Here is a 26,411-nt window from a genome sequence, read left to right as displayed (position 1 = left end):
CACACATCCCAGACATGGACACACATCCCAGACATGGACACACATCCCAGACATGGACACACATCCCAGGGCATGGACACACATCCCATGGCATGGACACACATCCCAGGGCATGGACACACAGCCCAGACATGGACACACATCCCAGACATGGACACACATCCCAAACATGGACACACATCCCAGACATGGACACACATCCCAGACATCGACACACAGCCCTAAACGTGGACACACATCCCAGACATGGACACACATCCCAGGGCATGGACACACATCCCAGACATGGACACACATCCCAGGGCATGGACACACATCCCAGGGCATGGACACACATCCCAGACATGGACACACATCCCAGGGCATGGACACACATCCCAGGGCATGGACACACATCCCAGACATGGACACACATCCCTAAACGTGGACACACCTCCCCAGGGTGTGGCTACACATGCCCAAGGGCAGCAGGCAGTGGCAGCAGCTCCGTGGAGCTTCTCTCGGGCACTACAGGCTGGGGATCTCATTCATGGCACAGGTGGGTGGTGGCCCTGGCCCAGACCCAGCTCCAGCCCTACCCCAAACCCTTGCTGAACCCTCCCTGGATGCACTGCCCTGCATCAGGCAAGCCCTGGCCCTGGGGGAACTGTGCACCCAGCATCATTTGGCTCCATGGACCTCATTTCACTGCAGCCGTGGAGGCACAATCACAGCCCGTGGAACAGCTCCAGCAGGACCTGATGACCCCTAAAGCACCATCCCCCCTGTGCCAGAGCCCCCTCCCCTCTCCAGCCCTGGGGCAGCCCACCCCAGCAGCCTGCAGCCCCCTGCCCATGCTGGGTGCCTCGAGATGAGGCAGAGAGGAGCTGCTGAACCAGAACAGAACAGAACAGAACAGAACAGAACAGAACAGAACAGAACAGCTGCTCTAGAACTGCGCCTTCAGCACCTGGGGACACGCCGGGCCACAAGGGCCGTGGCAATCAGAAGTGAAGGTTCTGTTTATTGATGCTTTGCCTGCCCACAGCAGAGGCACAGCAAACCCTGTGTTCAGGGGGAGCATGCCCAGCCTGCAGTGCCCAGCTCTGTGCCCCTGGCACAGCCAGGGCCAGCCCTGCCCCGCTTGCACTGCTCTCTTCCCTGGGATGAGCCATGGGGAAGGTCTGAGTGCCACTCGGGGCAGGAGCACGCTGTGGGCAGGGCTGGGAAAGGGCTGAGCACAGGAGGGCAGAGCTGCTGCACAGCACGGTGAGCAGAGCCAGCCTGTCCTGGCACCATCCCCTGCCCAGGGCAGCTGTGCCCATAGGGGATGGTGCTCCCCTGAGAGAGGAGCAGGGGGGCTACTGCAGGACCCTGCGTGCCCCAGCCTGCCCATGCCACGTGTGCCCACTGCCAGGGCTCAGCTGGGCACTGCCAGGGCTCGGGGTTCCTGTGGGATCACGCAGGGCTCAGCTGGGCACTGCCACGGGACTCGGCTCCTGCCTCACATCCGATTCGCCTTCCAGGACAGGTAGCAGTTCCAGACGATGGCAACACACTGGACAACAGCCAGCCTGGGCACAGAGGGGACACAGGGGACAGGGTCTGCAGCTGCCAGCTCAGGGGGCAGGGACAGGGCACCAGGGCCACAACCCTACCTGTGCTGCAGAGGCACAAAGTAGAAGTTGGCAATTTGCACGGGTGGCCAGATCTGGGCAGAGAAGGGGAGGAGAGGTGAGGAGCCCTGCCAGGGTCCCTGTCCCACAGCCAGCCCTGCCTGGCACTCAGGGCGCCCCACAGAGCCCACGGCAGCCCCACGGGACAGGGGCAGGGGCAGGGACAGGGACAGGGGCAGGGGCAGGGGCAGGGACAGGCACAGGGACAGGGGCAGGGACAGGGGCAGGCACAGGGACAGGGACAGGGGCAGGGACAGGCACAGGGACAGGGACAGGGACAGGGGCAGGGGCAGGCACAGGGACAGGGACAGGGACAGGGGCAGGGACAGAGACAGGCACAGGGACAGGGGCAGGGACAGGGGCAGGCACAGGGACAGGGGGACAGGCACAGGGACAGGGGCAGGGGCAGGGGCAGGGACAGGGACAGGGGCAGGGACAGAGACAGGCACAGGGACAGGGGCAGGGGCAGGGGCAGGGGCAGGGGCAGGGACAGGGACAGGCACAGGGGCAGGGACAGGGGCAGGGACAGGGGCAGGGGCAGGCACAGGGACAGGGACAGGGGCAGGGGCAGGGACAGAGACAGGCACAGGGACAGGGGCAGGGACAGGGACAGGCACAGGGACAGGGGCAGGGACAGGCACAGGGACAGGGACAGGGGCAGGGACAGGGACAGAGACAGGCACAGGGACAGGGGCAGGGGCAGGGACAGGGGCAGGGACAGGGGCAGGGGCAGGCACAGGGACAGGGACAGGGGCAGGCACAGGGACAGGGACAGGGGCAGGGGCAGGCACAGGGACAGGGGCAGGGGCAGGCACAGGGACAGGCACAGGGGCAGGGGCAGGGGCAGGGGCAGGGGCAGGGACAGGGGCAGGGGCAGGCACAGGGACAGGGACAGAGACAGGCACAGGCACAGGGACAGGGGCAGGGGCAGGCACAGGGACAGGGACAGGGGCAGGGGCAGGGACAGAGACAGGCACAGGGACAGGGGCAGGCACAGGGACGTGCCAGCACTCACACAGTAATTGGTCACCAGGGCATCCATGTAGTCCTGGAAGGAAAAGGAGGTGTGAGCACTCAGAGGGCCCCATCCCTGCCACTGGTGCCCAGCTCCACTGCTGGGCACGGAGCCCCTGCAGCCCTGGCCATGCCTTCCACAGCCATGAGGGTGAGCAGAGCCATCCCCCCCGAGAGCCCTTTGTGCCACAGCCAGGGCACACGGCTTGTCCCCCAGGGTGGGCTGTGAGCCCTTCCCAGCTCAGTGCTCCCCAGGCCCCTCCTGGGCAGCAGAGACGGAGCAGGGCACCGAGCTGGGCACTGCCTGGGAGCCCAGGGTGCTGCGGTGTCCTGGTGCCACAGCCACGACCGTGTCCCAGCCCTGTCCCTGGGCAGCCTGGCCGTGTCCCAGCCCTGTCCCAGGACAACAGGATGAGTCCCCGGGCAGCCTGGCCGTGACTCAGCCGGCAGGGCAGGCTCCTGGTGGCGCTGGCAGCAGCCCAGCCCGGGGTGATGGATGCTCTGCTGACGCTTCCTCTGCGTGGGGACAGGCGGATGCGCCCCCAGCCAGGGCTGAGGGTGCTGCCAGCGCTGCTCCAGCCCAGCCAGCACCCCCATCCAGGCCAGGGATCCCAGGGCCACAGCCTGCACCAACCACCAGCCACAGCAGGATGCCCTGGGGAAGGCAAGGCAAGATCCACGGCATGAGCTGGTCAGGATGACCAGGGCAAGAGGGACAGAGTGCTCATGGAGTGCTCATGCATGTCAAGATCCACGGCATGAGCTGGTCAGGATGAGCAGAAGATGGGTGGAGTGCTCATGGAGTGCTCATGCAAGGCAAGATCCACGGCGTGAGCTGGTCAGGATGAGCAGAGGAAGATGGATGGAGTGCTCAGAGCGCTGCCCGTGCCCACGATCTGTCCTCGTGTGCCCTCAGGGAGCTCAGAGCACCCCATGCCCCGGCTGTGGCTTGCACAGAACCTGAGGAAAGCAGAGCTGATGTGATCCTGCCCCAGTCAGGGTGCTCAGAGCAGCCCATGCCCCGGCCGTGGCTTGCACAGAGCCTGAGGAAAGCAGAGCTGATGTGATCCTGCCCCAGTCAGGGTGCTCAGAGCAGCCCATGCCCCGGCCGTGGCTTGCACAGAGCCTGAGGAAAGCAGAGCTGATGTGATCCTGCCCCGGGATCTGCCTCCTGCACTCTGGGGCAGGACGAGGGGCACGTGCTGGCAGTCCAGGTGTGGCAGGCTGGTGACTGGGTGCCCATGCAGAGGAATGAACCCGGGCAGAGCTCCAGCCAGGCTGGCAGTCCAGGTGTGGCAGGCTGGTGACTGGATGTCCCCTTGCAGAGGAATGAACCCAGGGTGGTGGCACTGGGGCAGAGCTCCAGCCAGGCCGGGCCGTTCACAGGCAGCCCCAGGGAGAGAGGCTGGTGTGGCTGTTGCTGTCCTGGCAGCCACACGACCACCCCATGGTGCCTCATCCTGTGGCAGGTGGGCACCCGCTCCCCAGTGACTCACCCTGCACACGCTGACTCAGTGTCCACACCGGTTTCCAGCAATTACCATTAATGGGAGTCATCTCGGTAATTGCTCCGGTGCCCCAGCCAGAGCAGGGCTGGACGGCACGCCCGTGGCACCCGTGTCTGGCCCAGGTGGGACCCAGCAGTCGCCCACAGGAACCCGTGCCAGAGGAACTGGCCCTGGCAGCAGCACTTGGACTGGCAGCACTGGGCACCCAACACCCCAGGGCTGTGGGTGCCACGCCTGGGCACGGACACAAACGGGAGCAGCCAGCAGGGCCAGCCCAGGGGGAGCTGCCAGGGCCCCGCAGTGCCCAGGGCAGCAGCAGCACTCACCTGCTGGATCTTGGCCCAGTTCTCCTGCAGTGAGAGCCCGTTGGTGGCCCCTGTGACAGCCAGGAAGCAGCCAAGGAAGCACGGAGCGAAGCCCCCCTGCCAGAGAGGAGCCCGGGCCGATGAATGAGGAGCTCGTGGTGCTTGGAGCCGGGCTGGCCACGGGCAGCCTCTGAGAAAATGCCCACCCGGCCCTCCGTGGCACTGGGCTGGGCCCAGCTCAGGCACTGGGCTCCCGGAGCAGGCTGGACACCTGGCACAGGCCTGTCCTGTGCCCACAGCCCAGCCCCACAGAGCACCCTCGCCATGTCACACCAACCTGGTCCAGGATCACCTTCTTCACAGCCACAACTTTTGTGTTCCCTGGGATGAGCCAGTCCAAGATCCTGTACCAGCTGCCCACAACAGGGCCCTGCAGGAGCCAGGGGGTGAGGAGCAGCCTCTGTCCTCAGGGGTCAGGGCTGGGGCCTCCAGGGCTGGTTACACGGCCCCGCTCCAGCTCTGGACCACAAACACAAGCTCATCCTATGCTGCTCCTGCTCCATGGAACTGGCCCTGCCCATGGCTGCTGGAGGTGGCACCAGGATGGCCCAACTCACAGCCCACCGCCCCAGGCACCTTCAGCAGGCTCCCACCCCGCTGAAGGAGCCCTCCCACCCCACTATCCCATGCCACGATCCCATGCCACGATCCCATGCCATGATCCCGCCCCGTCCATCCCCACTCACCACAAAGCAGAAGCCAATGCCCATCATTTTCAGGGTGCGGGGGCATTGGTGCCCATGCAGCCCCCGCTGCTCCACCAGCTGCTGTGCAATCACATCCCCAGCTCCCATCAGGGCCCCTGCAACCAGCACGGCCCATTCAGGCAGGCCAGGCCCCCGTGTGCCCCCTGCCCAGCGTGCCTGAGCCTGCTCAGCCCTGGTGGGGCTGTCCCAGCTGCAGCTGCCACAGCCTGCACCAAACCCATGGCACCAAACCCATGGCACCAAACCCCATGGCACCAAACCCATGGCACCAAACCCCATGGCACCAAACCCCATGGCACAGGAGTCCCACCCTGCCAAGTGCCTCAGGGCTCTCACTGCAGCATCTCTGCCCTAAACGGTGTCCAGCTGCACCTGGACATGGGGCTGACCCATCAGCCAGGCTCCACGGTGCTCTCAGAGCAGAGCCTGCCCAGCTGCTGCCCATGATCTCCACCGCAGCCTCTCCCTGGGCACCGGGCAGGCTCTGCCCACTGCGATGCCCTCCCTGCAGACCAGCTCTCTGCCCGGGCCGCCTTTGCCCACTGTGATGCCCTCCCTGCCCGTGTCCCCCGCCCCACCAGCCGGGCTGGGCACAGTGTGTGCTCCCCGCTGCCCCAGCCCCTCACCACAGCCGGCAGCTGGCACAGCTCCTGGCCCCGTTCCTGATCAGTGTCCTGGTGTGGCGCTGCCCGGCTGGGGCTCTGGCAGCTCCCGCTCCATCCCACACCCCTGACCCCTTCGACGCAACTCAGCTGGCCCGGTGCTGCCCCTGCCGCTGCTCCCCGGCCCCGGCGGCTCCTGCTCCCTCTCCCCGCTCCCCCGGGACGGTTCCCTGGCAGGTCTCCAGCCCCGCTGCCGCTCTGCTCCGTCCTCGGGAGCCCTGGGCCCAGCAAACCCTCGGTCTGAGGGGCGCAGCCCCAGCAGCCCCTGCCTGACGGCCCCGGGGTTGTGGCACCAGCCCTGTCCTGGGGACTTTGTCAGCAGCTCCTCATGGATAAGGGCCCAGCTCCCTGTCCCCACGCCGTGCCAGGTGGTCCCTGAACTCACCGGCAGCGCCAGCCCGGGTTCTGCCGCCCCACAGAGCACCACTGCTGCTTCACAGGCTCCATGTCGCACCCCCGACCAGCGCCAGGACCTGGGGGTCTGCCCCCCACACCCCCCATGACGGCAGAGCAGCCCCTCCAGCTCGCGGGCCACAACGGCACCGGGCAGGGGATGGAGGCAGGCACGGGACTCCAGGCCAGAACAGCACGGCAGCATTCCTGGGAGCTGCATTCCCAGAGCTGCATTCCCCAGAGCTGCATTCCTCGGAGCAGCACTGTCTGGAGCTGCACTCCCAGAGCTGCATTCCCAGAGCAGCACTCCCAGGAGCAGGGAGCAGGGGCACAGCTCTCATGGAGACCACAGCAGGCACTGCGGTTACTCATCCAGTGCCAAAGGCTCCGGGTACAGTGCCCACAAGTGATGAGGCTGTGGGGAGGGACAGAGCTGTCTGTGCATCTGCATCCCTTCCTGGGGCTGGGGATGCAGCCCGATCCAGCCCCCAGCAGTGACTTCGGCAGCAGTGCCTGCCCAGGGTGCCACCAGCACTGCCCAAACACAGCTCCTGTGGGGCTGGAGCCTTCATCCCAGCCTAACCCCGTGTGCCACCAGCACTGCCCAAACACAGCTCCTGTGGGGGCTGGAGCCTTCATCCCAGCCTAACCCCGTGTGCCACCAGCACTGCCCAAACACAGCTCCTGTGGGGCTGGAGCCTTCATCCCAGCCTAACCCCGTGTGCCACCAGCACTGCCCAAACACAGCTCCTGTGGGGGCTGGAGCCTTCATCCCAGCCTAACCCCGTGGGCCACCAGCACTGCCCAAACACAGCTCCTGTAGGGGCTGGAGCCTTCATCCCAGCCTAACCTGGTGCCCAGGATGCCACTGGCACTGCCCAAACACAGCTCCTGTGGGGGCTGGAGCCTTCATCCCAGCCTAACCCCATGCCCAGGGTGCCAAGCCGACCCCCAGGTCCATGTTCTTGTGGCCAGAGGACTCTGAACGGGGCCCAAATCTAAGTAGGACACCTCCATCTCCTTGGCCATGGCGGTGCCCTGGCAGCAGCAGGGCGGGCACTGCTCTCCACAGGCAGGGGACAGCAGGTCACGGCTGCAGGCACATGCTGCTGCTGCCCACTGTGTGCAGGCCCTGCTGGCAGCCTGGCCCAGGCCCAGCATGCAGGAGGCAGAGCCCTGCTGACCCCCAGCCCTGGGACTGCAGCGTGGCCAGCAAGGGTGCCCGGGCACAGAGGGCACGGCCAGCTGCCAGCAGAGCCCTGGCGCGGCCCCAGCTGGCAGCACGGGGGTCCCTGGGAGCAGCAGGACAAGGCTGGAGGCTGGGATGGAGCTGGCACGGGGCACGGGAAGCTGCACGGACACTGCACAGGCAGCAGGTGAGGGGCTGAGCCTGGACGTGGTGGGGATCACCTGCGGGAGCTCCGAGGAGAGCAGGAGCGAGGGAGTGGGGAGAGGAGAGCAGGAGTGAGGAGAGCAGGAGTGAGGAGAGCAGGAGCGAGGGGAGCAGGAGCAAGGAGAGCAGGAGTGAGGAGAGCAGGAGTGAGGAGAGCAGGAGCAAGGAGAGCAGGAGTGAGGAGAGCAGGAGTGAGGAGAGCAGGAGTGAGGAGAGCAGGAGTGAGGAGAGCAGGAGTGAGGAGAGCAGGAGTGAGGGGAGCAGGAGCGAGGAGAGCAGGAGTGAGGAGAGCAGGAGTGAGGAGAGCAGGAGTGAGGGAGTGGGGAGAGGAGAGCAGGAGTGAGGGGAGCAGGAGTGAGGAGAGCAGGAGCAAGGGGAGCAGGAGCAAGGGGAGCAGGAGCGTTCCTGCCCTCATGGCTGGAGCAGGGAGAGCCGAGCAGGGAGAGCCCAGCCCCAGGCTGGTGCGGCCGTGTCCAGCAGCAGCCCAGCACGCACAGAGGCCGTGCCCAGCCCTGCAGGCGGGCAGAGCCCTGGGCAGGGCTGTGCCACAGCTCCCAGTGAAGCAGCAGCAGGCAGAGCACAGCCGAGGCCGGAGCCAGCTCGGGGCCAGGCCGGCAGGGGAGGCGAGGGCAGCGCCAGCCCCGGGCAGCCCCTCACAGCTCTGCCCCGGCCTCTCGCCAAGCACAGCGGGCCGTGCTGCCAGCAATCGTCTCCGTGACAGCCGATAAAAATAACAGCGGGAACAGCTAAGCGGCCTGGCAGTGCCCCAGGCACGGGGGGGCACCGTGCCACCCCCCTGCTGCCATCGGGGCTGAGAGCCAGGGGCTGCACAGGGAGGGGAGCCCCCAGCTCAGCAGGGCACCCCAGAGCCCCCAGCTCAGCAGGGCACCCCCGGTTCAGCAGAGACAGTCAGGGCGGGGGTGGCAGGGGGGCTGCAGCAGGGGGGGCAGCAAGGAGCACACAGGGACCCCCCAGCTCCCACCCATCCGCAGCACAGCCCCTGCTGTGACTTGTGACTGCCCAGGGCTACAGCTCAGCATCCGTCCCTCCAGGTGAGGGGGGCCTGGGACAGCGTCCCCCCGGGTCTGGGTGTGAGGGCTGCGCCTCCTGACAGTCCCCACGAGCGCTCTGGCTCCAGCACAGAGCCCTGACAGAGCTGTCCTGAGCTGGGAGCGGGTCAGGGCCCCTCCCTGGTGTGACACGCAGGGTCCCTGCCGAGCCCAGGCCATGGCAGCACCTTCTCCCCCAAAGTCAGATCCCTGAGGCACTGAAGACCTCCTGCCCTGCCTCCTGCACTGTGACGGTGCCTGCACAGGGCAAGGGGTGTGTGCCAGGGCAGGGCAGGGGCTGTGTGCCAGGGCAGGGCAGGGGCTGTGTGCGGGGCAGGGGCTGTGTGCGGGGCAGGGCAAGGGCTGTGTGCCAGGGCAGGGCAGGGGCTGTGTGCCAGGGCAGGGCAGGGGCTGTGTGCCAGGGCAGGGGCTGTGTGCCAGGGCAGGGGCTGTGTGCGGGGCAGGGGCTGTGTGCGGGGCGGGGCAGGGGCTGTGTGCGGGGCAGGGCAAGGGCTGTGTGCCAGGGCAGGGCAGGGGCTGTGTGTGGGGCAGGGGCTGTGTGCCAGGACAGGGGCTGTATGCGGGGCAGGGGCTGTGTGCCAGGGCAGGGCAGGGGCTGTGTGCGGGGCAGGGGCTGTGTGTGGGGCAGGGGCTGTGTGCGGGGCAGGGGCTGTGTGCCAGGGCAGGGGCTGTGTGTGGGGCAGGGGCTGTATGCGGGGCAGGGGCTGTATGCGGGGCAGGGGCTGTGTGCGGGGCAGGGCAGGGGCTGTGTGCGGGGCAGGGGCTGTGTGCGGGGCAGGGGCTGTGTGCCAGGGCAGGGGCTGTGTGCGGGGCAGGCTGTGTGTGGGGCAGGGGCTGTGTGCGGGGCAGGGGCTGTGTGCGGGGCAGGGGCTGTGTACCGGGAGCGGGACACGGGCAGTGTGCCGGAGCAGGCTATGTGCGGGGAGCGGGGTACCGGGAGTGTTCCGGGGGAGCCGTGTGCCGGGGGAGGGGTACGGGCAATGTTCCGGGGCAGGGGCAGTGTTCCGGCGCAGGCTGTGTGCCGGGAGCGGAGTACGGGGAGCAGTCTGTGTGCCCGGAGCGGGGTTACGGGCAGTGTTCCGGGGCAGGGGCTGCGTGCCGTGAGCGGGGCCCGGGCAGTGTTCCGCGGGGTCCGTGTGCGGGGCCGGGGGTCCGAGGGCGCGGGGCCCGGGCCCGTCCCTTACCGGCCGTGAGCGCCTGCGCCGCCCCGGGCCGCCGCGCCAGCAGCCGCCCGCAGCCCCTCCGGAGCGCCGCCATGGCCCCGCGCGTCGCGGCGCGGTGACGCGAGTCGCGGTGACGCGTGTCGCGGCGCGATGCCGTATCGCGACCCAGGGCGTTTATTGGTCAGTAGCGGCCCAGCACCGTGGCCAGCAGCGCCATCCGCATGTACATGCCGTTCTCCGCCTGCCGGAAGTACGCGGCGCGCGGGTCCGAGTCCACCTCCACGCTGCGGAAACGCGGCATCAGCGTGCGCCGCCCCGGGACCCCCGAGCGAACCCGGCCCGGGCCCCCGAGCCAGGCCCGGGACCCCCGAACGAGCCCCGGGGCCTCTGAGCCCGCCCGCCCCGGGGTTCCTGAGCAAACCCTCCCGGGGTCCCCGAGCCCGCCTGCCCCGGGATCCTCCAGCCCGCACTCGTCCCGGGACCTCTGCACCCCCATGGGACTCTAAAGACCTCCCTGACCCACGCGGAAGTCCTGACACCCCCCGGACCCGGCAGCCACCGCTCAAAGCGGGTTGGCTCCCCCAAGCCCAGCAAGTGCAGCCCCCGCGGCTCCGAGCTCTCCCCAGCCCTGCCCGGCACACCGCAGTCCTCCTGCCCCTGACCCCCGGTGCCTTCCCGGACACCCTCAGCACACACAGCTCCCATGGCCCTGCCAGTGTCCCAGCGACCCCACTGCCCCAGCGACCCCACTGCCCCAGCGACCCCAGTGCCCCAGGGACCCCACTGCCCCAGCGACCCCACTGCCCCAGCGACCCCACTGCCCCAGGGACCCCAGTGCCCTCCCACAGCCCCCATGCCCTGTGCACACCCCTTCTGCCCTGTATATTTCATACCCGTTCTCCCAGACACCCCCTCCACACCTCCCCTGGCCCCCTGCAGCCGCCCCAGCTCCGTTGCCCCCTCCCCACCTGATCTCGTTGACACGGGGCAGGGGGTGCATCACCACCATCCTCTCCTTGGCCCGGGTCATGATGTGGGGTGTGAGGATGAACTTCCCGAAGCACTGAGGGAACAGACAGGGCCCTGAGCAGGGCAGGGGAGTGCCCGGGCCCCCCGAGGGCTGCAGGAGCCAGGCTCCCCTCACTCACAGCCTCGTAGTCCTCGGCCCGCTGGAAGCGCTCCTTCTGGATGCGGGTCACGTACAGCACGTCTGTGTCCGGCAGCGCCTCCTCGATGCTCCCGAACTCCTCCTGCACAGCACCGTGAGGTTGGGGGGGACACAGGGCTGGAATGTGTGGGGGCCACCCCCCGGCGTACCCCTCACCTGCTGGATGCCCCTGGAGGCCACAAAGCTGGTGATGTCGGCGGGCATGCGGAGCTCGGGCGGGGTGACGTAGCGCAGGTGCACGCGGTACAGCGTGAGCAGGCGCGCCAGGGAGTGCACCGTGCGCCCGTGCTTCAGGTCCCCCACCATGGTGATCTGGGGACAGCGGTCAGCCCGGCCTGCCCGGGGCCCCCTGAGCCCCCGGCCGTGGCTCTGCCCCCCAGCTCACCGTCATGCCATTGACCGTGCCCAGCTCCTCGCGGATGGTGAAGATGTCCAGCAGTGCCTGCGTGGGGTGCTCGCCCACGCCGTCCCCCGCGTTGATCACCGGCTTGCGGCAGTGCCTGGCGGCCAGCTGGGCAAGGCAGGGCAGTGAGGGCAGGCGGGACACAATTCCCGTGGCCCCAGGGCAGGGGAGCCCAGCCCGGCCCAGCCGGGGAGCACAGCACCATCCCTGCCCTCGGGGCAGTCCCCGGTGCCCCCAGAGCAGGAGGCAGCTGCCCTGAGCCTCTCACCTCGACAGCGCCGGGCTGGGGGTGCCGCAGCACCAGCACGTCGGCGTAGCAGCACATGGTCTGCACGGAGTCAGCCAGCGACTCGCCCTTCTGCACCGAGGAGGTGGCCTCGCAGAAGGACAGCACGGAGCCCCCCAGCCGGCTCATGGCTGCCGCGAAGGAGCTGCTGGTGCGCGTGCTCACCTCGTAGAACATGCTGGCCATCACCTTCCCCTGCAGGGCCGGGCTGTCAGCTCGGGGAGCCCCGGCACCCCGCCTGGCACGGGGCTCCCTTAGGGTGCCCGGGGCTCCTCGGGGTGCCCAGGGGTCCCTCGGGGTGCCCGGGACTCCTCGGGGTGCCCAGGACTCCCTTAGAGTGCACGGGGCTCCTCGGGGTGCCCGGGGCTCCCTCAGGGTGCCTGGGGGTCCCTTGGGGTGCACGGGGCCCCCGTGGGGTACACAGGACTCCTCGGGGTGCCCATGGCACAGGTGAGTGCTCCGGGCACGGCTCACCTTGAGGATGTCCAGGCTGCGCTCCTTCTGCACCAGCATGCGCAGGGTGTGTGCCACGTTGAACAGGTGGGACAGCTGCGGGCACAGGCGGCGCCGGGGCTCAGCGGGGGCACAGGAGGCACCACAGCCCCCAGAGCCCCCTGCCCGCCCGGCCGGGCACCTGCTCCTTGGAGAACTGCCGCACAGAGAGCACGTGCTGCCCGACCAGGGGGTGCAGCAGCGGGGAGGTCTGGAAGTGGGGGGCGCGCTGCGGGGACGTCTGGCGCGGGACAGGGCCCAGCGTGTGGAAGTGGCTGTCCTGGGTCGCTGCCGAATCTGTGGCATGGAGAGCAGCCAGTCAGCCCACAGGCGTGCCCTGAGGGGCCCAGCCACCAGCCCCAGAGCCGGCATCCCCACTGTGGGCCCCTGCTGCACTCACCCGGTTCCGCTGCCTTCCTGCTGCCCTTCTCTCGAGTGTCCTCAGCTGGGTGGGAGAGGGGAGCAGGGGTGTTAGGGATGTGGCAGAGGTGGCACCCCAGGCCCTGCTCCTGTCCCAGCGCGCTGCCAGTGTGGCACAGCCCTGAGGGCGCGTGGCAACACCGGGTGAAACCACGATGGCGTGACGCCAGAGTGACGGTGAACCAGAGACAGGCAGTCCGAGCCCCACGCTGTGCTGTGACCCTCTCCCTGCTCGCCCCGCGGTTCCCAGCTGGCCACCCCCAGGTCACGCCGGCAGTGAGGGTCCCCGAGGTGCCACGCAGGCTGGGGCAGGAGCGAGCGGGCGGCACGGCCGTGCCCTGTCCTACAGCGCCCAGCCCTGGTGCCGGGTGCCACAAGGGGCCCTCGGGGGGCACGCGGGCAGCCCGGGGCCTGCAGGGCACCTGGGGGAGGGGATGCACTCATGGGCTGCACGTGGTGCCAGCAGTGAGCCCCCGACATTACCGGTGCCTCGGGCGCCCGGGCGGTGCGCGGCTCCCAGCCTCCGGAACGCTGAACGGGACACAAGGGCTGGCGTCAGCGGGGCGCCCAGCCACGGTCCCACCCGGCCCCGGAGCGCGCCCGCTGCCCGCCCGCCCCGTACCTGGCAGCTCGGGGTCCGAGGCTCGGTGGATGCGGGGCGGGAGGTGGAAGCGCGTGTCCCCCGCGGGGCCGGGCCGGCGCGGGCTGGGCGCCCGTCCACGCAGCGCGTCACCCGCCACGGGCCGGGACTGCTCGGGGGGCTGCAACAGAGACCAGAATGGAGCACAGAGGGACCCCTGCCGGATGTGTGCACCCCGGTACTTTCACAGTCTCAGCACATCACCAGCCATGGGCCGGGATTGCTCAGGGGGCTGCAACAGAGACCAGAATGGAGCCAGGGCACAAGGGACACCTCTACTAGATCTGTGCACCCCAGTACCTTCACAGTCTCAGCACGTCACCAGCCACGGGCCGGGACTGCTCGGGGGGCTGCAACAGAGACCAGAATGGAGCACAGAGGGACCCCTGCCGGATCTGTGCACCCCGGTACCTTCACAATCTCCTTGCTGGGGGCAACGTGTGGCAGCAGTGCAGCTCCTGCAGTCCACTTCCTCACATCCTGCCCATAGCCAGGGGGCACCAGCACCTGCAGCCACGGCAGGGATGGGATTAGGGAAATGGGGTCAGCACTGGGAGACCCCCTCTGTGATGGGGGCACCCTCAGTACAGGAAGGAAAGGAGCCAGGACCTTACCTGCCCATCGATGTAGGCAACCTCCCCACGCAGGACCACCCTGCGCACCGTGCCCTTGACCTGCATGCCCTCAAAGGGGGTCCAACGGGCCTTGGAGAACACTGTGCTGCTGGGGATGATCCACTCCTGCTCCAGGTCCACCTGCCAGGACAGCGGGTCAGAGGCAGAAGGGTGGGGGCTGCACCTGGGGTGGGAGGGCAAGGACACACCTCCACATAGGTGTCCTCCTGAGCAGGCAGCCCAAAGATCTTGCGAGGGTTCTCATAGAGGCGCTGCACGATGTCCTCCACGCTGAGCCTCCCCTCGGAGACGGCCGTCAGCAGCAGCGGCAGCATGGTCTCCAGGCCAGGGTACCCAGGGGGCGGCTCCTGCCCCTGCTTCTCCTCCAGCGTGTGGGGAGCTGCAGGACGGGGCTGTCACCGGGGCTGTCCCCACCGCTTTCCCCACGGCCACCACCCCTGGGCACTAACCGTGGTCAGTGGCAAAGCAGTCGATGATGTCCATGTTCTCCCAGAGCGCCTGCACGTCCTGGCGGGTGCCCAGCTCGGGCCGCACGGCCGCACGGCCCTTCCCCAGGCGGCCCAGGTCGTCCTGGCTCAGGAACAGGTGGTGCGGGGCCACCTCGCATGTCACCGGGACCCCTCTCTGCTTGGCCGCCTTGATGAGCAGGATCTGCGGCAGCCGAGGTTAGGGGCGCTGTGCTGTGATTTCAGGGGTTACCCCAGAACCCGGGTCCCTCCCATGATCATTCCCTCCCAGGTGTGTCAGTCACCTCTCCTTTCCCAACCCAGAACTGTCTGTCAGTCCTGCCATTCCAGAAGGGCATTCAGTGATTGGCAGAGTCACAGGATGCCCTCTACCCCTGGGGGGCACTGGGCCATCCAGGTGTCCCTTGTCCCTTTGTCCCTGCCCTCCTGTCCCTGCTTGGTGGCTCCCGACCCCTTCCCTGCCCTCTCCCCAGGGTTAAAGGAGCAGCACCCACGGGCCCAGGGAGTTCTGTTGGAGCTGCTGCTGCATTCAGAGGCCTGTGGGCCAGAATAAAGCTCTGCATCCCAACCCTCCATCAGAACCAACTCCTTTCCTTCACCATGGCCTCAAAGCTTCTCCACAGAGGGAAACCTGAGGAGCAGCCCCTGTTATGGGGGGAAGCTCCATCCCAGCAGCACTGGAGTCCCGGCATGCCTGGCCTTGTCCCCATGGGCCCAGTGCAGCACCCAGCCAGCCCAAAGTGTCTGTGGGGTGAAACACCACACACCCAGCCAGCCCAAAGTGTCTGTGGGGTGAAACACCACACACCCAGCCAGCCCAAAGTGTCTGTGAGTGAAACACCACACACCCAGCCAGCCCAAAGTGTCTGTGGGGTGAAACACCACACACCCAGCCGGCCCAAAGTGTCTGTGAGTGAAACACCACACACCCAGGCAGCCGAAGGTGTCTGTGAATGAAACACCACACACCCAGCCAGCCCAAAGTGTCTGTGAGTGAAACACCACACACCCAGCCAGCCCAAAGTGTCTGTGGGGTGAAACACCACACACCCAGGCAGCCAAAGGTGTCTGTGGGGTGAAACACCACACACCCAGGCAGCCCAAAGTGTCTGTGGGGTGAAACACCACAGTGCCACTATTTGGTCCAGGCGCAGGGCCAGGCAAGCCAAGGCATGTCCTGTCTGGCAATATCGGTAATATTCCAATAAGTGTGGAACCCAGAGGGCCCCGTGCTCCCTCCCTGGAGCCCAGAGCTCGCCCTGCTCACCTCCTCCCTGCGGGCCACGTGGCAGATGTGGACGGGGCGCTGGTACAGCTGGGCCACCATCAGCACGGCGGCCACCGTCTGCCGCTCGGCGTGCGCCACGATGGGCAGGTGCCGCGGCCACTGCTCCAGGTGCTGGGGGCACAGGGCTGGTGGGCACCGGGGCCAGGAGCCACCTGCCCCTGCCAGCCCCTGCCAGCCCCGGCCCCCCTGCTCACCTCCATCCACAGCGACACGTCGTCCATCCGCAGGCTGGAGAAGGTGTCGTTCAGGTACATCTTGAGCCCGGCGGCTGCCCCAGCCAGGGGGCCCAGGGTGCCAGCGTTGTCCACAGAAGCCCCCAGGAAGAGAGCAAAATCACAGCGGGCCCCAGCCTCAGCCAGCTGCACGACAAGAGGCAGTGGGTGCTGCGGTGGGACCATCCTGCCACCAGCAAGGAGCCCACTGTGGACAGTGAGCCCACCATGGATGTGAGCCCACCACGGCTGTGAGCCCACCACGGCCGGCACAGGAGGGGATGGGAGCACCAGGCTGGCAGCAGCTCCTCACCTTCTGTGCCAAGGCGAAAGAGGTGGCATCGGTGACAGCAGGGCTGGTGTTGGGCATGGCACACACCATGGTGACACCCCCGGCCAGGGCAGCTGCCGTGCCTGATGCAAAGTCCTCCTTGTGGGTGCCACCCGGCTCACGGAGGTGCACGTGGACATCGATCAGGCCTGGGGAGTGTCAGTGTCAGCACTGGCAGCTGCTGGCTACAGGGACACGAGGGACAAGGCCATCCCCCCAGTGCAGCATGGAAACATCTCTGCAGCACCTCCAGATGTGCCCGGCCCGGCTCCCAGCACTGTCCCTGCTCTGTGCTCTGCCCTGGGGCCACTGAACACCCACCTGGCAGACGGATGAGCTTCTGGGACGTCATGCAGTCCACGTGCATCTTCATTGGGGGTGCTGCCCCAATCTGGCCCAGTGCCTGCAGAAAGAGCAGCCGTGAGGCAGGACCAGGGGCAGCAGCAGGGGCCAGGGGATGATGCCTGTCCGAGGTGCCCCCCAAAACCAACCCCTGCGCAGCGGCACCCGCACACAGAGCCTGCCCCGCAGCACCCACAGCAGGGCTTCTGCTGCCCTGCTCTGCTCCCTGTGCTCGCACCCGCGGTCCCCAGGCGCCCCAGCCCACCTCGACGAAGAGCTTTGTGCACTTGATGTCGATGATGAGGGGCACGGAGTAGTCGACGGCCAGGCGCCGGGTGCGGTAGCCCTTGGTGACGAAGGAGGAGAGGCGGCGGCCGCCCGAGTTGCGCATGGACAGGTTAATGACCATCTCAAAGTGGTTCTCGGCCAGGTAGTCCAGGATGCTGCGCTGGCTCTCCCGGGCACCGGCCTCGCTGCTGTCAGCCTCCTCAAAGTGCCAGTCCACGGCCTTCACCTGCGGGCAGTGACCCCATCAGGGCCCTGCACGCCCCGGCAGTGTCCCGGCCCCGCAGGGAGCCCCCAGCCCTGACCTTGATGCCGTGCTCGGTGTAGAAGTCGGCGGTGCCAAGGCTGGCATAGAGGTTGTAGCCGAGGCTCTCCAGCGTCCGCACCGTGGGCAGCAGCTCGCTCTTGTTCTGGAACCAAGCGGGGCCGGTCAGAGGGCAGAGAGGGACCCCCGGCCTCGCAGCAGCCTGACCCCACGCACCTTGTAGCTGCCGATGGTCAGCAGAATGTTCTTCTTGGGGATCTTGAAGCCGGTGCTGAGCATGGCCTTCAGGTACGCCTCGCAGCGGTTCTCCCCGAAGCAGGCAACCTCGCCCGTGCTGGTCATCTCCACACCCAGCACCACGTCAGCGCCCGCCAGGCGTGAGAAGGAGAACTGGGGCACCTGGGGGCAGGGGGATGCTCAGGGAATGCCCAGCCCTGCACCCCAGCCCGGCCCCACGGCCCCCACTCACCTTGACACCAACAATGCCTGTGCCCGTCATCAGCCCCACGGGCTCCACATCCTCACCCATGATCACCTGGCTGGCCAGAGCCACCAAGTCCACGCCCAGGGTCTTGGAGACGAAGGGGAAGGAGCGGGAGACACGAACATTGCACTCTATCACCTTCAGCTGGTCATCCTGGAGAGAGGGGACAGGATGAGGCAGGGCTGGGAGTGTGGGCTGCTCTCCCCTGGCCATGCAGTCCCAGTCCCAGGCACCTTGGCGATGAGCTGCAGGTTGAAGGGCCCTGTGACCTGCAGCTCCTGCCCAATGGCGTGCACAATGGCCTTGATGCGCTCCAGCGTCTTGGGGGTGATGTCCTGGGGGGGTGTCACCAGCGTGGCGTCCCCCGAGTGCACCCCAGCGTTCTCCACGTGCTCTGAGATGGCGATGGCCACCACCACGCCATCACAGGCCACCGCGTCCACGTCGATCTCCTGTGAGCAGAGCGCGGTCACAGCCTGTCCCTGGGCTGGGGGCTGGGGCTTTCAGGGGGCACCCCAGGGCTGGAGCAGCCTCCCGCACGGACCTTGGCCTCCTGGATGAACTTGGAAATGACCACAGGCTGCTCCTTGGACACAGCCACAGCGTTGCTCAGGAACTTCTCCAGGTCGCTGTCTGAGTAGGCCACGTTCATGGCAGCCCCGCTCAGCACGTAGGAGGGGCGCACGACACACGGGTAGCCCACCTTGCAGCAGAAGTGCTTGGCTGACTGCGGACAGAAGGAACTTAGCACACACACACACAGCCACGCTGGGGCAGCCCTGTCCTGTTCGCTGGGCCCACCTCCATGTTGGAGAGCTCCTTCCAGAGGGGCTGGCTGATGCCGATGGAGTCCAGCAGGCGGGAGAACTTGAAGCGGTTCTCGGCGGAGTCGATGGCCTCCGGGGAGGTGCCCAGGATGCGGCACTGCTGCCGGTGCAGCGCCATGGCGATGTTGTTGGGCAGCTGCCCGCCCATGGACAGGATCACACCCTCGGGGTTCTCCAGCTCGTAGATGTCCATCACCACCTGCAGCAAGGTGCAGGGCAGGGGCAGGGCTGGGACGGAGCCATGGCAGCCCCCACCCAGCCCCGCAGCTGGCAGGCCCCAGCCCCTCACCTCAAAGGAAATCTCGTCGAAGTAGAGGCGATCACACATGTCATAATCGGTGCTCACTGTCTCAGGGTTGTAGTTCACCATGATTGTCTTGAAGCCCATCTATTGGAGGGTGGGACAAGGTGAGCCCAGAGCCCCAACCCCTGCCCAGCCTCATCCTCTGAGCAAGGACACCCACCCCTCCCTCCATAGGGTAGAGGTGGGACACGGTGAGCCCAGAGCCCCCAACCCCTGCCCAGCCTCATCCTCTGAGCAAGGACACCCACCCCTCCCTCCATAGGGTAGAGGTGGCACAAGGTGAGCCCAGAGCCCCCAAGCCCTGCCCAGCCTCATCCTCGGAGCAGGGACACCCACCCCTGCCTCCACAGGGAGCTGGGGCCCGCCTGACCTTGCGGAGCTCCTGGATGCAGCCCACAGCACACCAGTCAAACTCCACGCTGCTGCCGATGCGGTAGACGCCGGAGCCGATGACCATGACGTGGGGCTCACGGAAGGCCAGGTCGTGCTCAGAGCCGTTGTAGGTCAGGTACAGGTAGTTGGTTTGGGCCGGCCACTCCGCGGCCACGGTGTCGATCTGCTTCACCACCGGCAGGATCTTCAGGTCCCGCCGCATCTTCCGCACGGCCAGCTCGGTGCTGCACAGAGCGGGGTGAGCGGCGGGAGCCGGGCAGGGAGCAGAGCAGGGCCGTCCCCTCCCCGCCTCACCTGAGCACGGCCAGGGCCACCTGCTTGTCGGAGAAGCCGAGCTGCTTGGCGCGCTGGAGCACGGCGGGCGGCATGGTGCCCTGCTGGCCGCGGTAGGACTCCAGCAGCACCGCGTGGTCCGTGATGTTCTTCATCTTGTGCAGGAACCAGCGGTCAATCTTGGTCAGCTCATAGAGCCGCTCGATGCAGTAGCCGGCCCGCAGCGCCGCCGCCAGCACAAAGATCCGCTTGTCCGTCGGCGTCTCCAGCTCCTGCCAGGCCGAGGGGTGAGGGTGGCCCAGGGGGCAGGTGGGCACCTCTCCCCCTAGAATGGCACAGCCAGCACCAGCGCTCACCATGTCTGAGACCGGCTTCACCGTGTGATCAAAGCCCACGCAGTTCTCGTCCACCATCCTCAGAGCCTTCTGGAACGCCTCCTCAAAGTTCCTCCCAATGGCCATGACCTCCCCTGCACAAGGTGGGGTGAGCAGGCGGGTCCTGCGCCCGCCACGTGCCCACCGGTGCCGTCCCTCTGTGCTCACCCACGCTCTTCATGGAGCTGCCGATGTTGGTGCTGACACGCACGAACTTGCTGAGGTCCCAGCGCGGGATCTTCACCACGCAGTAGTCCAGGCTGGGCTCAAAGCTGGCCGTGGTGGAGTTGGTGACGGAGTTCCTGAGGAGGTGACGGGGTCAGCGGCTGGGGCCGTCCCACCAGGGCAGCACCCTGTCCCACACTGGTGGTACCTCACCTGAGGAGGGGCAGGGGGATGCCCAAGGCCAGTTTGGCAGCCACGTAGGCCAGCGGGTAGCCAGTGGCCTTGCTGGCCAGGGCCGAGCTGCGGGACAGCCGCGCGTTCACCTCGATGATGTAGTACTGCGGGCAGCAGGCAGACAGGGTCAGGGGGGCCGTGGAACAGGCCAAGGCAGGGACACGGTGACACGGCCAGACCCGCAGTGTCCCAGGGATGCTGCAGCACGGGGCCTGCTGTGGCACAGCCTCGTGGGACAGCTGGGGCAGGAGCCAGATCCCCCAGGCTGGGGATTGGCAGAAGGAGCCAGAACCTGCAGGGGGCTGCACGTACCTGCTCTGACTCGGGGTTGAGGGCAAACTGGATGTTGCACTCGCCCACGATGCCCAGGTGCTGCACCACCTTGATGGCTGTGCGCCTCAGCATGAAGTACTCGGTGTCATTGAGGGTCTGGCTGGGTGCCACCACGATGGACTCGCCCGTGTGGATCCCCAGCGGGTCCAGGTTCTCCATGTTGCACACCTGGCAGCAGAGGGGTCACTGCTCCACGTGCTGCGTGTGGTGTGTTCCTCCCAGTTCCCAGCACATCCTCCCCTGCCCAGTCAGGACTGGAATACACGATGTGTCCCACAGGGTGGACACCCAGCATTGGGTGCAGGGCTCTGTTCACAGGGTGCAGCTCCCAGTGGCACACAGCAGCTGTGCCAGCCCCACCAGAGGCACTGGGGAGCCCTCCCTGGGGACAAGGAGCAGCACAAGCCCCCAGCCCCTGCCCCACGTCCATCCCCCTGCAGCAGCCCAGGGCCTCCTCCATCCCGTACCGTGATGCAGTTGTTGTAGGCATCCCGCACCACCTCGTACTCAATCTCCTTCCAGCCCTTCAGGGACTTGTCCACCAGCACCTGGGAGGTGTGGGTGAAGGCCTGGCTCACCAGAGCCACCAGCTCCTCCCTGTTGTTGGCGAAGCCAGAGCCCAGCCCTCCCAGGGCGTAGGCAGAGCGCACCAGCACCGGGTACCCCAAGCGCTCAGCTGCTGCCTGTGCCTGCGGGGAGCAACGGGGTCAGGAACAGCAAGGGTCAGGAACAGGAGGGTCAGGAACAGCAGGGACAGGACCCTGCCCGGCCCCACAGCCCCCACAGCCCCCAGACCTGCTCCAGGGAGGCAGCAGCCTCGCTGGGCGCCACGTGCTCCCCGATCTCCTCCATCTTCTCCACGAAGACCTTGCGATCCTCCGTCATCTCAACGGAGGCCACGGGGGTGCCCAGCACCTGCACGCGGTACCGCTCCAGGACGCCCGCCTTGGTCAGCTCCACGCCGCAGTTGAGGGCTGTCTGTCCCCCGAAGGTCAGCAGCACCCCATCAGGCCGCTCGTTCCGGATCACCTGGGGCACGGCGAGGGGGACAGAAACCACGGTGGGTCCCGTGCTTTCCAGCTGCCTCCTCATCCGTGCTGCCCCCCAGGTGCCTTCCAACCCCATCCAGCCCCACCGCACCAGGCTCTGGGCCACCCCCCAGCCCAGCCCTCCCTGATGCCCCAGCTCTGCCATCCCTGCATGCCCAAATCGCCCTCTCCCAGCCAGCATCCCGGTGCTCACCTGGGTGACGTACTCCGGGGTGATGGGCAGGAAGTACACCTTGTCTGCCAGTCCCTTGGAGGTCTGCACGGTGGCGATGTTGGGGTTGATCAGCACCGTCTGGATGTTCTCCTCCTTCAGCGCTTTGATGGCCTCATGGGGAGCAGAGGGGTCACTGCTGGTGGCCCTGGGCCCCTGAGGCCACTACCACCCCCTGCCCTGGGACTGGCACTCACCTGTGACCCCGAGTAATCGAACTCGCCTGCCTGCCCAATGGAAAGGCCCCCGGAGCCCAGGATCAGCACCTTGCGGGGCCGGGCTGCCTCCGAGTGCCCCGCTGGGGCCTTGCTGTAGGTCAGCCACTCCTGCAGGCGCTCCCGCACTGGTGGAGGGGGATGTGGCACGCTGGGGACAGGGCTGGGGACACACACAGCCCCGTCCTGCAGCCCTCGGCCCAGGGTCCCGGCTGGCCCTCACACTCACACTCACACTCACACCCACCTGTGCGGGCGCCGCCCTGCCCGTCCCGCAGGTCCCGCGCCGCCTCCAGGAAGACATCAAAGAGACCCTCCAGGTCGGTGGGGCCGGCGCAGTGCTCGGGGTGGAACTGGACACTGTGCAGGGGGTCAGGCAGGGCACGCCCCACGGCCCCACACCCCACAGCCCCCCAGCCCCACAGCCCAGGCCCACCTGAAGAAGGGCTTGCTCTGGTGCACCAGGCCCTCGTTGGAGGCGTCGTTGGCGTTGGTGAAGAGCGGCAGCCAGCCGGGCGGGAGGCTGCCCGCCTGCACCGCAAAGCCGTGGTTCTGCGCCGTGATGAAGCAGCGCCGCGAGTCCTCGTGCACGCACGGCTGGTTGTGCCCGCGGTTCCCGTACCTGGCGGGGTATGGAGCTGTGACATTCTCTGAAAAATCCTTCCCTTAGGGTTTCTGCTCCTGAGGAGCTGAGAGGCCTCAGGAACAACACGTAAACAATGGTTATCTGCTGCTGTGGGATGCAACAGCTGCATCTGTGATTGGTCTCGTGTGGTTATTTCTAATTAATGGCCAATCATAGCCCAGCTGTCTGGACTGTCTTGGTCAGTCACAAGCCTTTCATTACTTTTCTATTCTTAGCTAGCCTTCTGATGAAATCCTTTCTTCTATTCTTTTAGTATAGTTTTAACATAATATATATCATAAAATAATAAATCAAGCCTTCTGAAACCCGAAGTCAGATTCTCTTCCCTCATCCTGGGACCCTGTGAACACCACCACAAAGGCACACACACAGCTGTCAGCCAGCTCCACAGCCAGGAACCCTGTGCCAGCTCTGGACCCACAATTGTTGCAGTTCATTTGGGGGATCCCCAAGCTGTGTGCTCGCTGGTAGCAGCAGGCAGGCAAGGACTCCACACGGCTTCTGAGGGTGCTCATTAGATGAGGGTGCTAATTATTGCGGGTCCCAGCCCCGGGAGCAGCATGGCTTCTGAGGGAGAAGGGGGAGAGAGGGAGAGCCTGGGGGGAAAAGGGCCAAGAGAGGAAAAGGCCAAGAGAGACTCTGGTCTCTCCAGCACAGCCCAACAGGGAGATTCAAAGTGGGCACGGAATAAGATTTGGGCCAGTGGGGTTACAGACCCATGATACCGCAGGGGAGGATCACAGGCTTGGAATAAAATGCACATTTTTGAGGGGTGAAACAGAGCAAACCATTTAACTAAAACGTACCACCACACCCACTCACTTCATCTTGTAGGTCGAGGCACCGAGGGCCAGGGCGAGCAGCTGGTGGCCCAGGCAGATGCCAAAGATGGGCTTGGGCTGGGGCGCATCCAGCAGCTGGCGTAGGCTGGACACTGTCTCCTGGCAGAGCTGTGGGTCCCCTGGGCCATTGCTGATGAACAGCCCGTCAAAGGCTGTGTCCAGAGAGCAGCAGGGTCAGAGTGGGGCCCCCAGCCCCTCAGCATTACAGAGGGGCTCCCAAGGTGCCCACAGGCCCACTGCAGGCACTCCCGGCAGAGCAGCACCCTGAGCCTGTGGCTCCCCAGACACCCAGCAGGGTTACAGCCAAGGTGTTCTGAGCCCACAGCACCATTCAGGTGGCAGCGAGGCCCTGCCAGTCCCCTATGGTGCCCCAAGCCACACCAATACCACAGACCAGAGTCCCCCATGCCACCACAGCAAGGCATCCCGAGCCCATGGCCCTGCTCCTGTGGTGCCACACTGAGGGCCTGAGCCCCAGAGCCCCCAGGAATGATGGCACCGAGGTTCCTCACCCCACAGCACTGAGCAGGACACAGGTGCCCGCTGTCCCCAGCGCTGAACATGCCGACACGGCTAAATCCCATTCCCCCCATCCCCTCAGTGGGACCCCAGTCTGTCCCCAGGCACTGCCGCCTCACCTGCAGGGTCCAGCGGGTGGTCCCAGGGCACCACAGTGACCGCGGCGCCCCGCCGGCACAGGCAGCGGATCTGGTTGTTCTTCAGGCCGCAGTCGAGGGCGGTGACGCGCAGGGACCCGCCCGCGTTGAACACTCGCGGCGCCTGCGGGAGGGGAGCGATCACCGGGGCTGCTGCCGGGGCAGCCCCACAGCCAGGGCCGCACAGCCCCTCCGCAGCCCCCGGCCCCGCCCGGAGCCCCGCACACCTTCAGCGACACCTCCCGCACCAGGTGCTCCGTGTTGGGGTCCTCAAAGGCGACGCTGCCCTCGGGGGTCCCGTCCGGCACCAGCTTCCCCAGCAGCGTCCCCTTCTCGCGGATCTTCTTGGTGAGCGCCCGGGTGTCCACCCCTGCGAGGGGCTGTGAGACACGGCCCCGGGCCCCGGCCCGCCCCAGCAGCGCCGTCGCCCCAAATCCCAACAGAGGCTCCAGCCCCGGGTGGGCAAAGCTCAACAGAGACGGGTCTGCTCTCAGAACGTGCAGACCCACAGTCCCACCCTGCCATCTCCCCAGTCCCACCTTCCAGCCCGGGGATGTTCTGCTCCTTCAGCCACTGGTCCAGGGACTGGGATGCGCTCCAGTGGCTCGGGGTCTCTGAGCACTCGCCCACCACCAGCGCAGCCACGTGGATCTTGCTGGACTCAAACCACTGCAGGGACAGAGGCAGAGGGTCACCAGCCCAGGAGAAGCCCATGGATCACAGACCCCGTTCCCAGAGCACAGGACCAGCCCTCCCGCTGCCGGGCTGCCACCTGCCCCCACTTTGCCCACACCTATGCAGCGAGGCTGAGCCTCAGTCCAGCAAAGTCCCTCTGGATCAGGGAGCCCCAGAATGGGGTACCCAGGCCCCCACAGCGCTGCTGGACCACTGCCCACATGCCAACACAGCTCATGCCACGGGAGCCCTCAGCTTGGCACAGCTGCAGCACAAAGAAAGCCCATGGGAAAGCACCACTCCCACCGACCACATCAGTATGTCCCGTGCCATGGGATCAGGGCACTGGCACCCACCCAGCACGGCCCAGGGAGGGCTGCTGACACGAGACCCCGCAGGGTGGGCGTGGGGAGGCCGGCGGGGCACGGCCGCAGCAGCGCTGGACTCTGCCCCAGCACGGACAGCGTGGAGGCCAAGGGGCTGGAGGGGGCTGGGGCTGAGCAGCCCCTCTGGCACAGGGGCTCGAGATTCCCACCCTGCAATAGAGCCCAGCTGAGGGAACACACAGCCTGCACCCCACGGGCTGCCAGGGACACCAGGGACACACAGCCTGTCCCATGGGCTGCCAGGGACACACAGCCTGCACCCCACGGGCTGCCAGGGACACCAGGGACACACAGCCTGTCCCATGGGCTGCCAGGGACACACAGCCTGCACCCCACGGGCTGCCAGGGACACCAGGGACACACAGCCTGTCCCATGGGCTGCCAGGGACACACAGCCCGCACCCCACACACGGCCCAGAGCACCCCATGGGCTGCCAGGGCACCCCGACCCCAGCGCTCGGGGGTCTCCTCTGCCCAGCCCCGGCCCTCCCCATGTCAGACCCCACTGCAGCCCCGCACGTCGGAGCCAAACCTCTCCGTGCCACCATGTGCCGCTCGCTGTGCCCTGGCACCATCCCGCCCTGGCACCCGTGACACCCTGCAGCGTCCCGTAGTGCCACCGCCACAGCGGCACCGGGCGGGACGCGCAGGGCCCCTGCTCACCCTGCTGAGGCCGAAGGCGTCGGGCTCGTCGCGGGGCACGCCGTAGTTACCGACCAGCGGGTAGGTGAGCACCAGGATCTGCGCCTTGTACGAGGGGTCGGTCAGGGCCTCGGGGTAGCCCACCATGCCGGTCTGGAACACTGCGGGGATGGGCACGGGGTGATGGGGGCACCGAGCCGGGCACGGCCGGGCCCATCCCGGCCCCGCGCCCCGGACAGGCCCCACGGCGGGCCCCGGGCGGAGGGAGGCACCGAGCCCGGCCGGATCCGCTCCTTCCCGCTCCTTCCCGCTCCCGCGCCGCCCTACAGCATCCCGGCCCCCGGCCACACTCACCGACTTCCCCCGCGGCCGCGGCCCCGACGGCCCCGAAGGGGCGGCCGGGCAGCACGGACCCGTCCTGCAGCACCAGCCGGGCCATGGCGCCGCCACGTGCGCTCCGCTCCGGGACTCCGCGGCGGCCACCGAGCGGGGAGAGCCCGCCCGGCTGCAGCGGCGGCGGGAGGATCCGGGGCGGGGC

General features: G+C 67.2%; 2 protein-coding genes across 2 annotated transcripts; both read right to left on the bottom strand.

Moving 5' to 3' along the window:
• Positions 1–935: 935 nt before the first annotated feature.
• On the bottom strand, positions 936–10,029 carry MPV17 (mitochondrial inner membrane protein MPV17). Its single transcript, XM_059468463.1, has 7 exons — positions 9,952–10,029; positions 5,229–5,344; positions 4,820–4,912; positions 4,504–4,599; positions 2,671–2,703; positions 1,638–1,690; positions 936–1,553 (listed from the first exon to the last, which is right to left on the bottom strand). The coding sequence occupies exons 1-7, from the start codon at positions 10,022–10,024 to the stop codon at positions 1,484–1,486; spliced, it is 534 nt and encodes a 177-aa protein (XP_059324446.1). The 5' UTR covers positions 10,025–10,029; the 3' UTR covers positions 936–1,483.
• A 61-nt stretch (positions 10,030–10,090) lies between these two features.
• Positions 10,091–26,312, bottom strand: CAD (carbamoyl-phosphate synthetase 2, aspartate transcarbamylase, and dihydroorotase). Its single transcript, XM_059467706.1, has 45 exons — positions 26,228–26,312; positions 25,895–26,034; positions 24,710–24,839; positions 24,398–24,540; positions 24,153–24,294; positions 23,495–23,666; positions 22,463–22,648; positions 22,284–22,386; positions 22,009–22,137; positions 21,794–21,925; positions 21,347–21,580; positions 21,019–21,240; positions 20,531–20,719; positions 20,198–20,322; positions 19,988–20,121; positions 19,802–19,914; positions 19,467–19,717; positions 19,150–19,396; positions 18,765–18,863; positions 18,450–18,674; positions 18,193–18,375; positions 17,882–18,100; positions 17,634–17,801; positions 17,381–17,563; positions 17,205–17,309; positions 16,880–17,128; positions 16,594–16,675; positions 16,255–16,421; positions 15,924–16,088; positions 15,709–15,840; positions 14,424–14,625; positions 14,163–14,353; positions 13,954–14,094; positions 13,751–13,846; positions 13,322–13,460; positions 13,183–13,230; positions 12,680–12,724; positions 12,422–12,576; positions 12,262–12,336; positions 11,770–11,982; positions 11,484–11,609; positions 11,255–11,410; positions 11,079–11,180; positions 10,899–10,993; positions 10,091–10,214 (listed from the first exon to the last, which is right to left on the bottom strand). Exons 1-45 carry the CDS (start codon positions 26,310–26,312, stop codon positions 10,112–10,114), a joined length of 6,741 nt encoding a protein of 2,246 aa, XP_059323689.1. The 3' UTR covers positions 10,091–10,111.
• Between the last annotated feature and the right edge of the window lie 99 nt (positions 26,313–26,411).

Source organism: Ammospiza nelsoni, chromosome 3, assembly GCF_027579445.1.
Source record: "Ammospiza nelsoni isolate bAmmNel1 chromosome 3, bAmmNel1.pri, whole genome shotgun sequence".
NCBI classification, from domain to species: Eukaryota; Metazoa; Chordata; class Aves; order Passeriformes; family Passerellidae; genus Ammospiza; species Ammospiza nelsoni.
The sequence above is the reverse complement of the archived record's forward strand: the minus strand, read 5'-3'. Positions and strand labels throughout refer to the sequence as shown.

Bases quoted from the DNA above. Each gene is read 5' to 3' on its own strand.
- CAD (XM_059467706.1), bottom strand. From the start codon at position 26,312: ATGGCCCGGCTGGTGCTGCAGGACGGGTCCGTGCTGCCCGGCCGCCCC. The intron at 22,649-23,494 runs GTGAGTGGGTGT...ATACCCCGCCAG, and splicing joins GCCTCGACCTACAAGATGAA to GTACGGGAACCGCGGGCACA. The intron at 11,411-11,483 runs GTGAGCTGGGGG...CGCTGTCCCCAG, and splicing joins GCACGGTCAATGGCATGACG to ATCACCATGGTGGGGGACCT.
- MPV17 (XM_059468463.1), bottom strand. From the start codon at position 10,024: ATGGCGGCGCTCCGGAGGGGCTGCGGGCGGCTGCTGGCGCGGCGGCCC. The intron at 4,913-5,228 runs GTGAGTGGGGAT...TGGCTCCTGCAG, and splicing joins GCATTGGCTTCTGCTTTGTG to GGCCCTGTTGTGGGCAGCTG. The intron at 2,704-4,503 runs GTGAGTGCTGCT...TTTTCCTTCCAG, and splicing joins ACTGGGCCAAGATCCAGCAG to GACTACATGGATGCCCTGGT.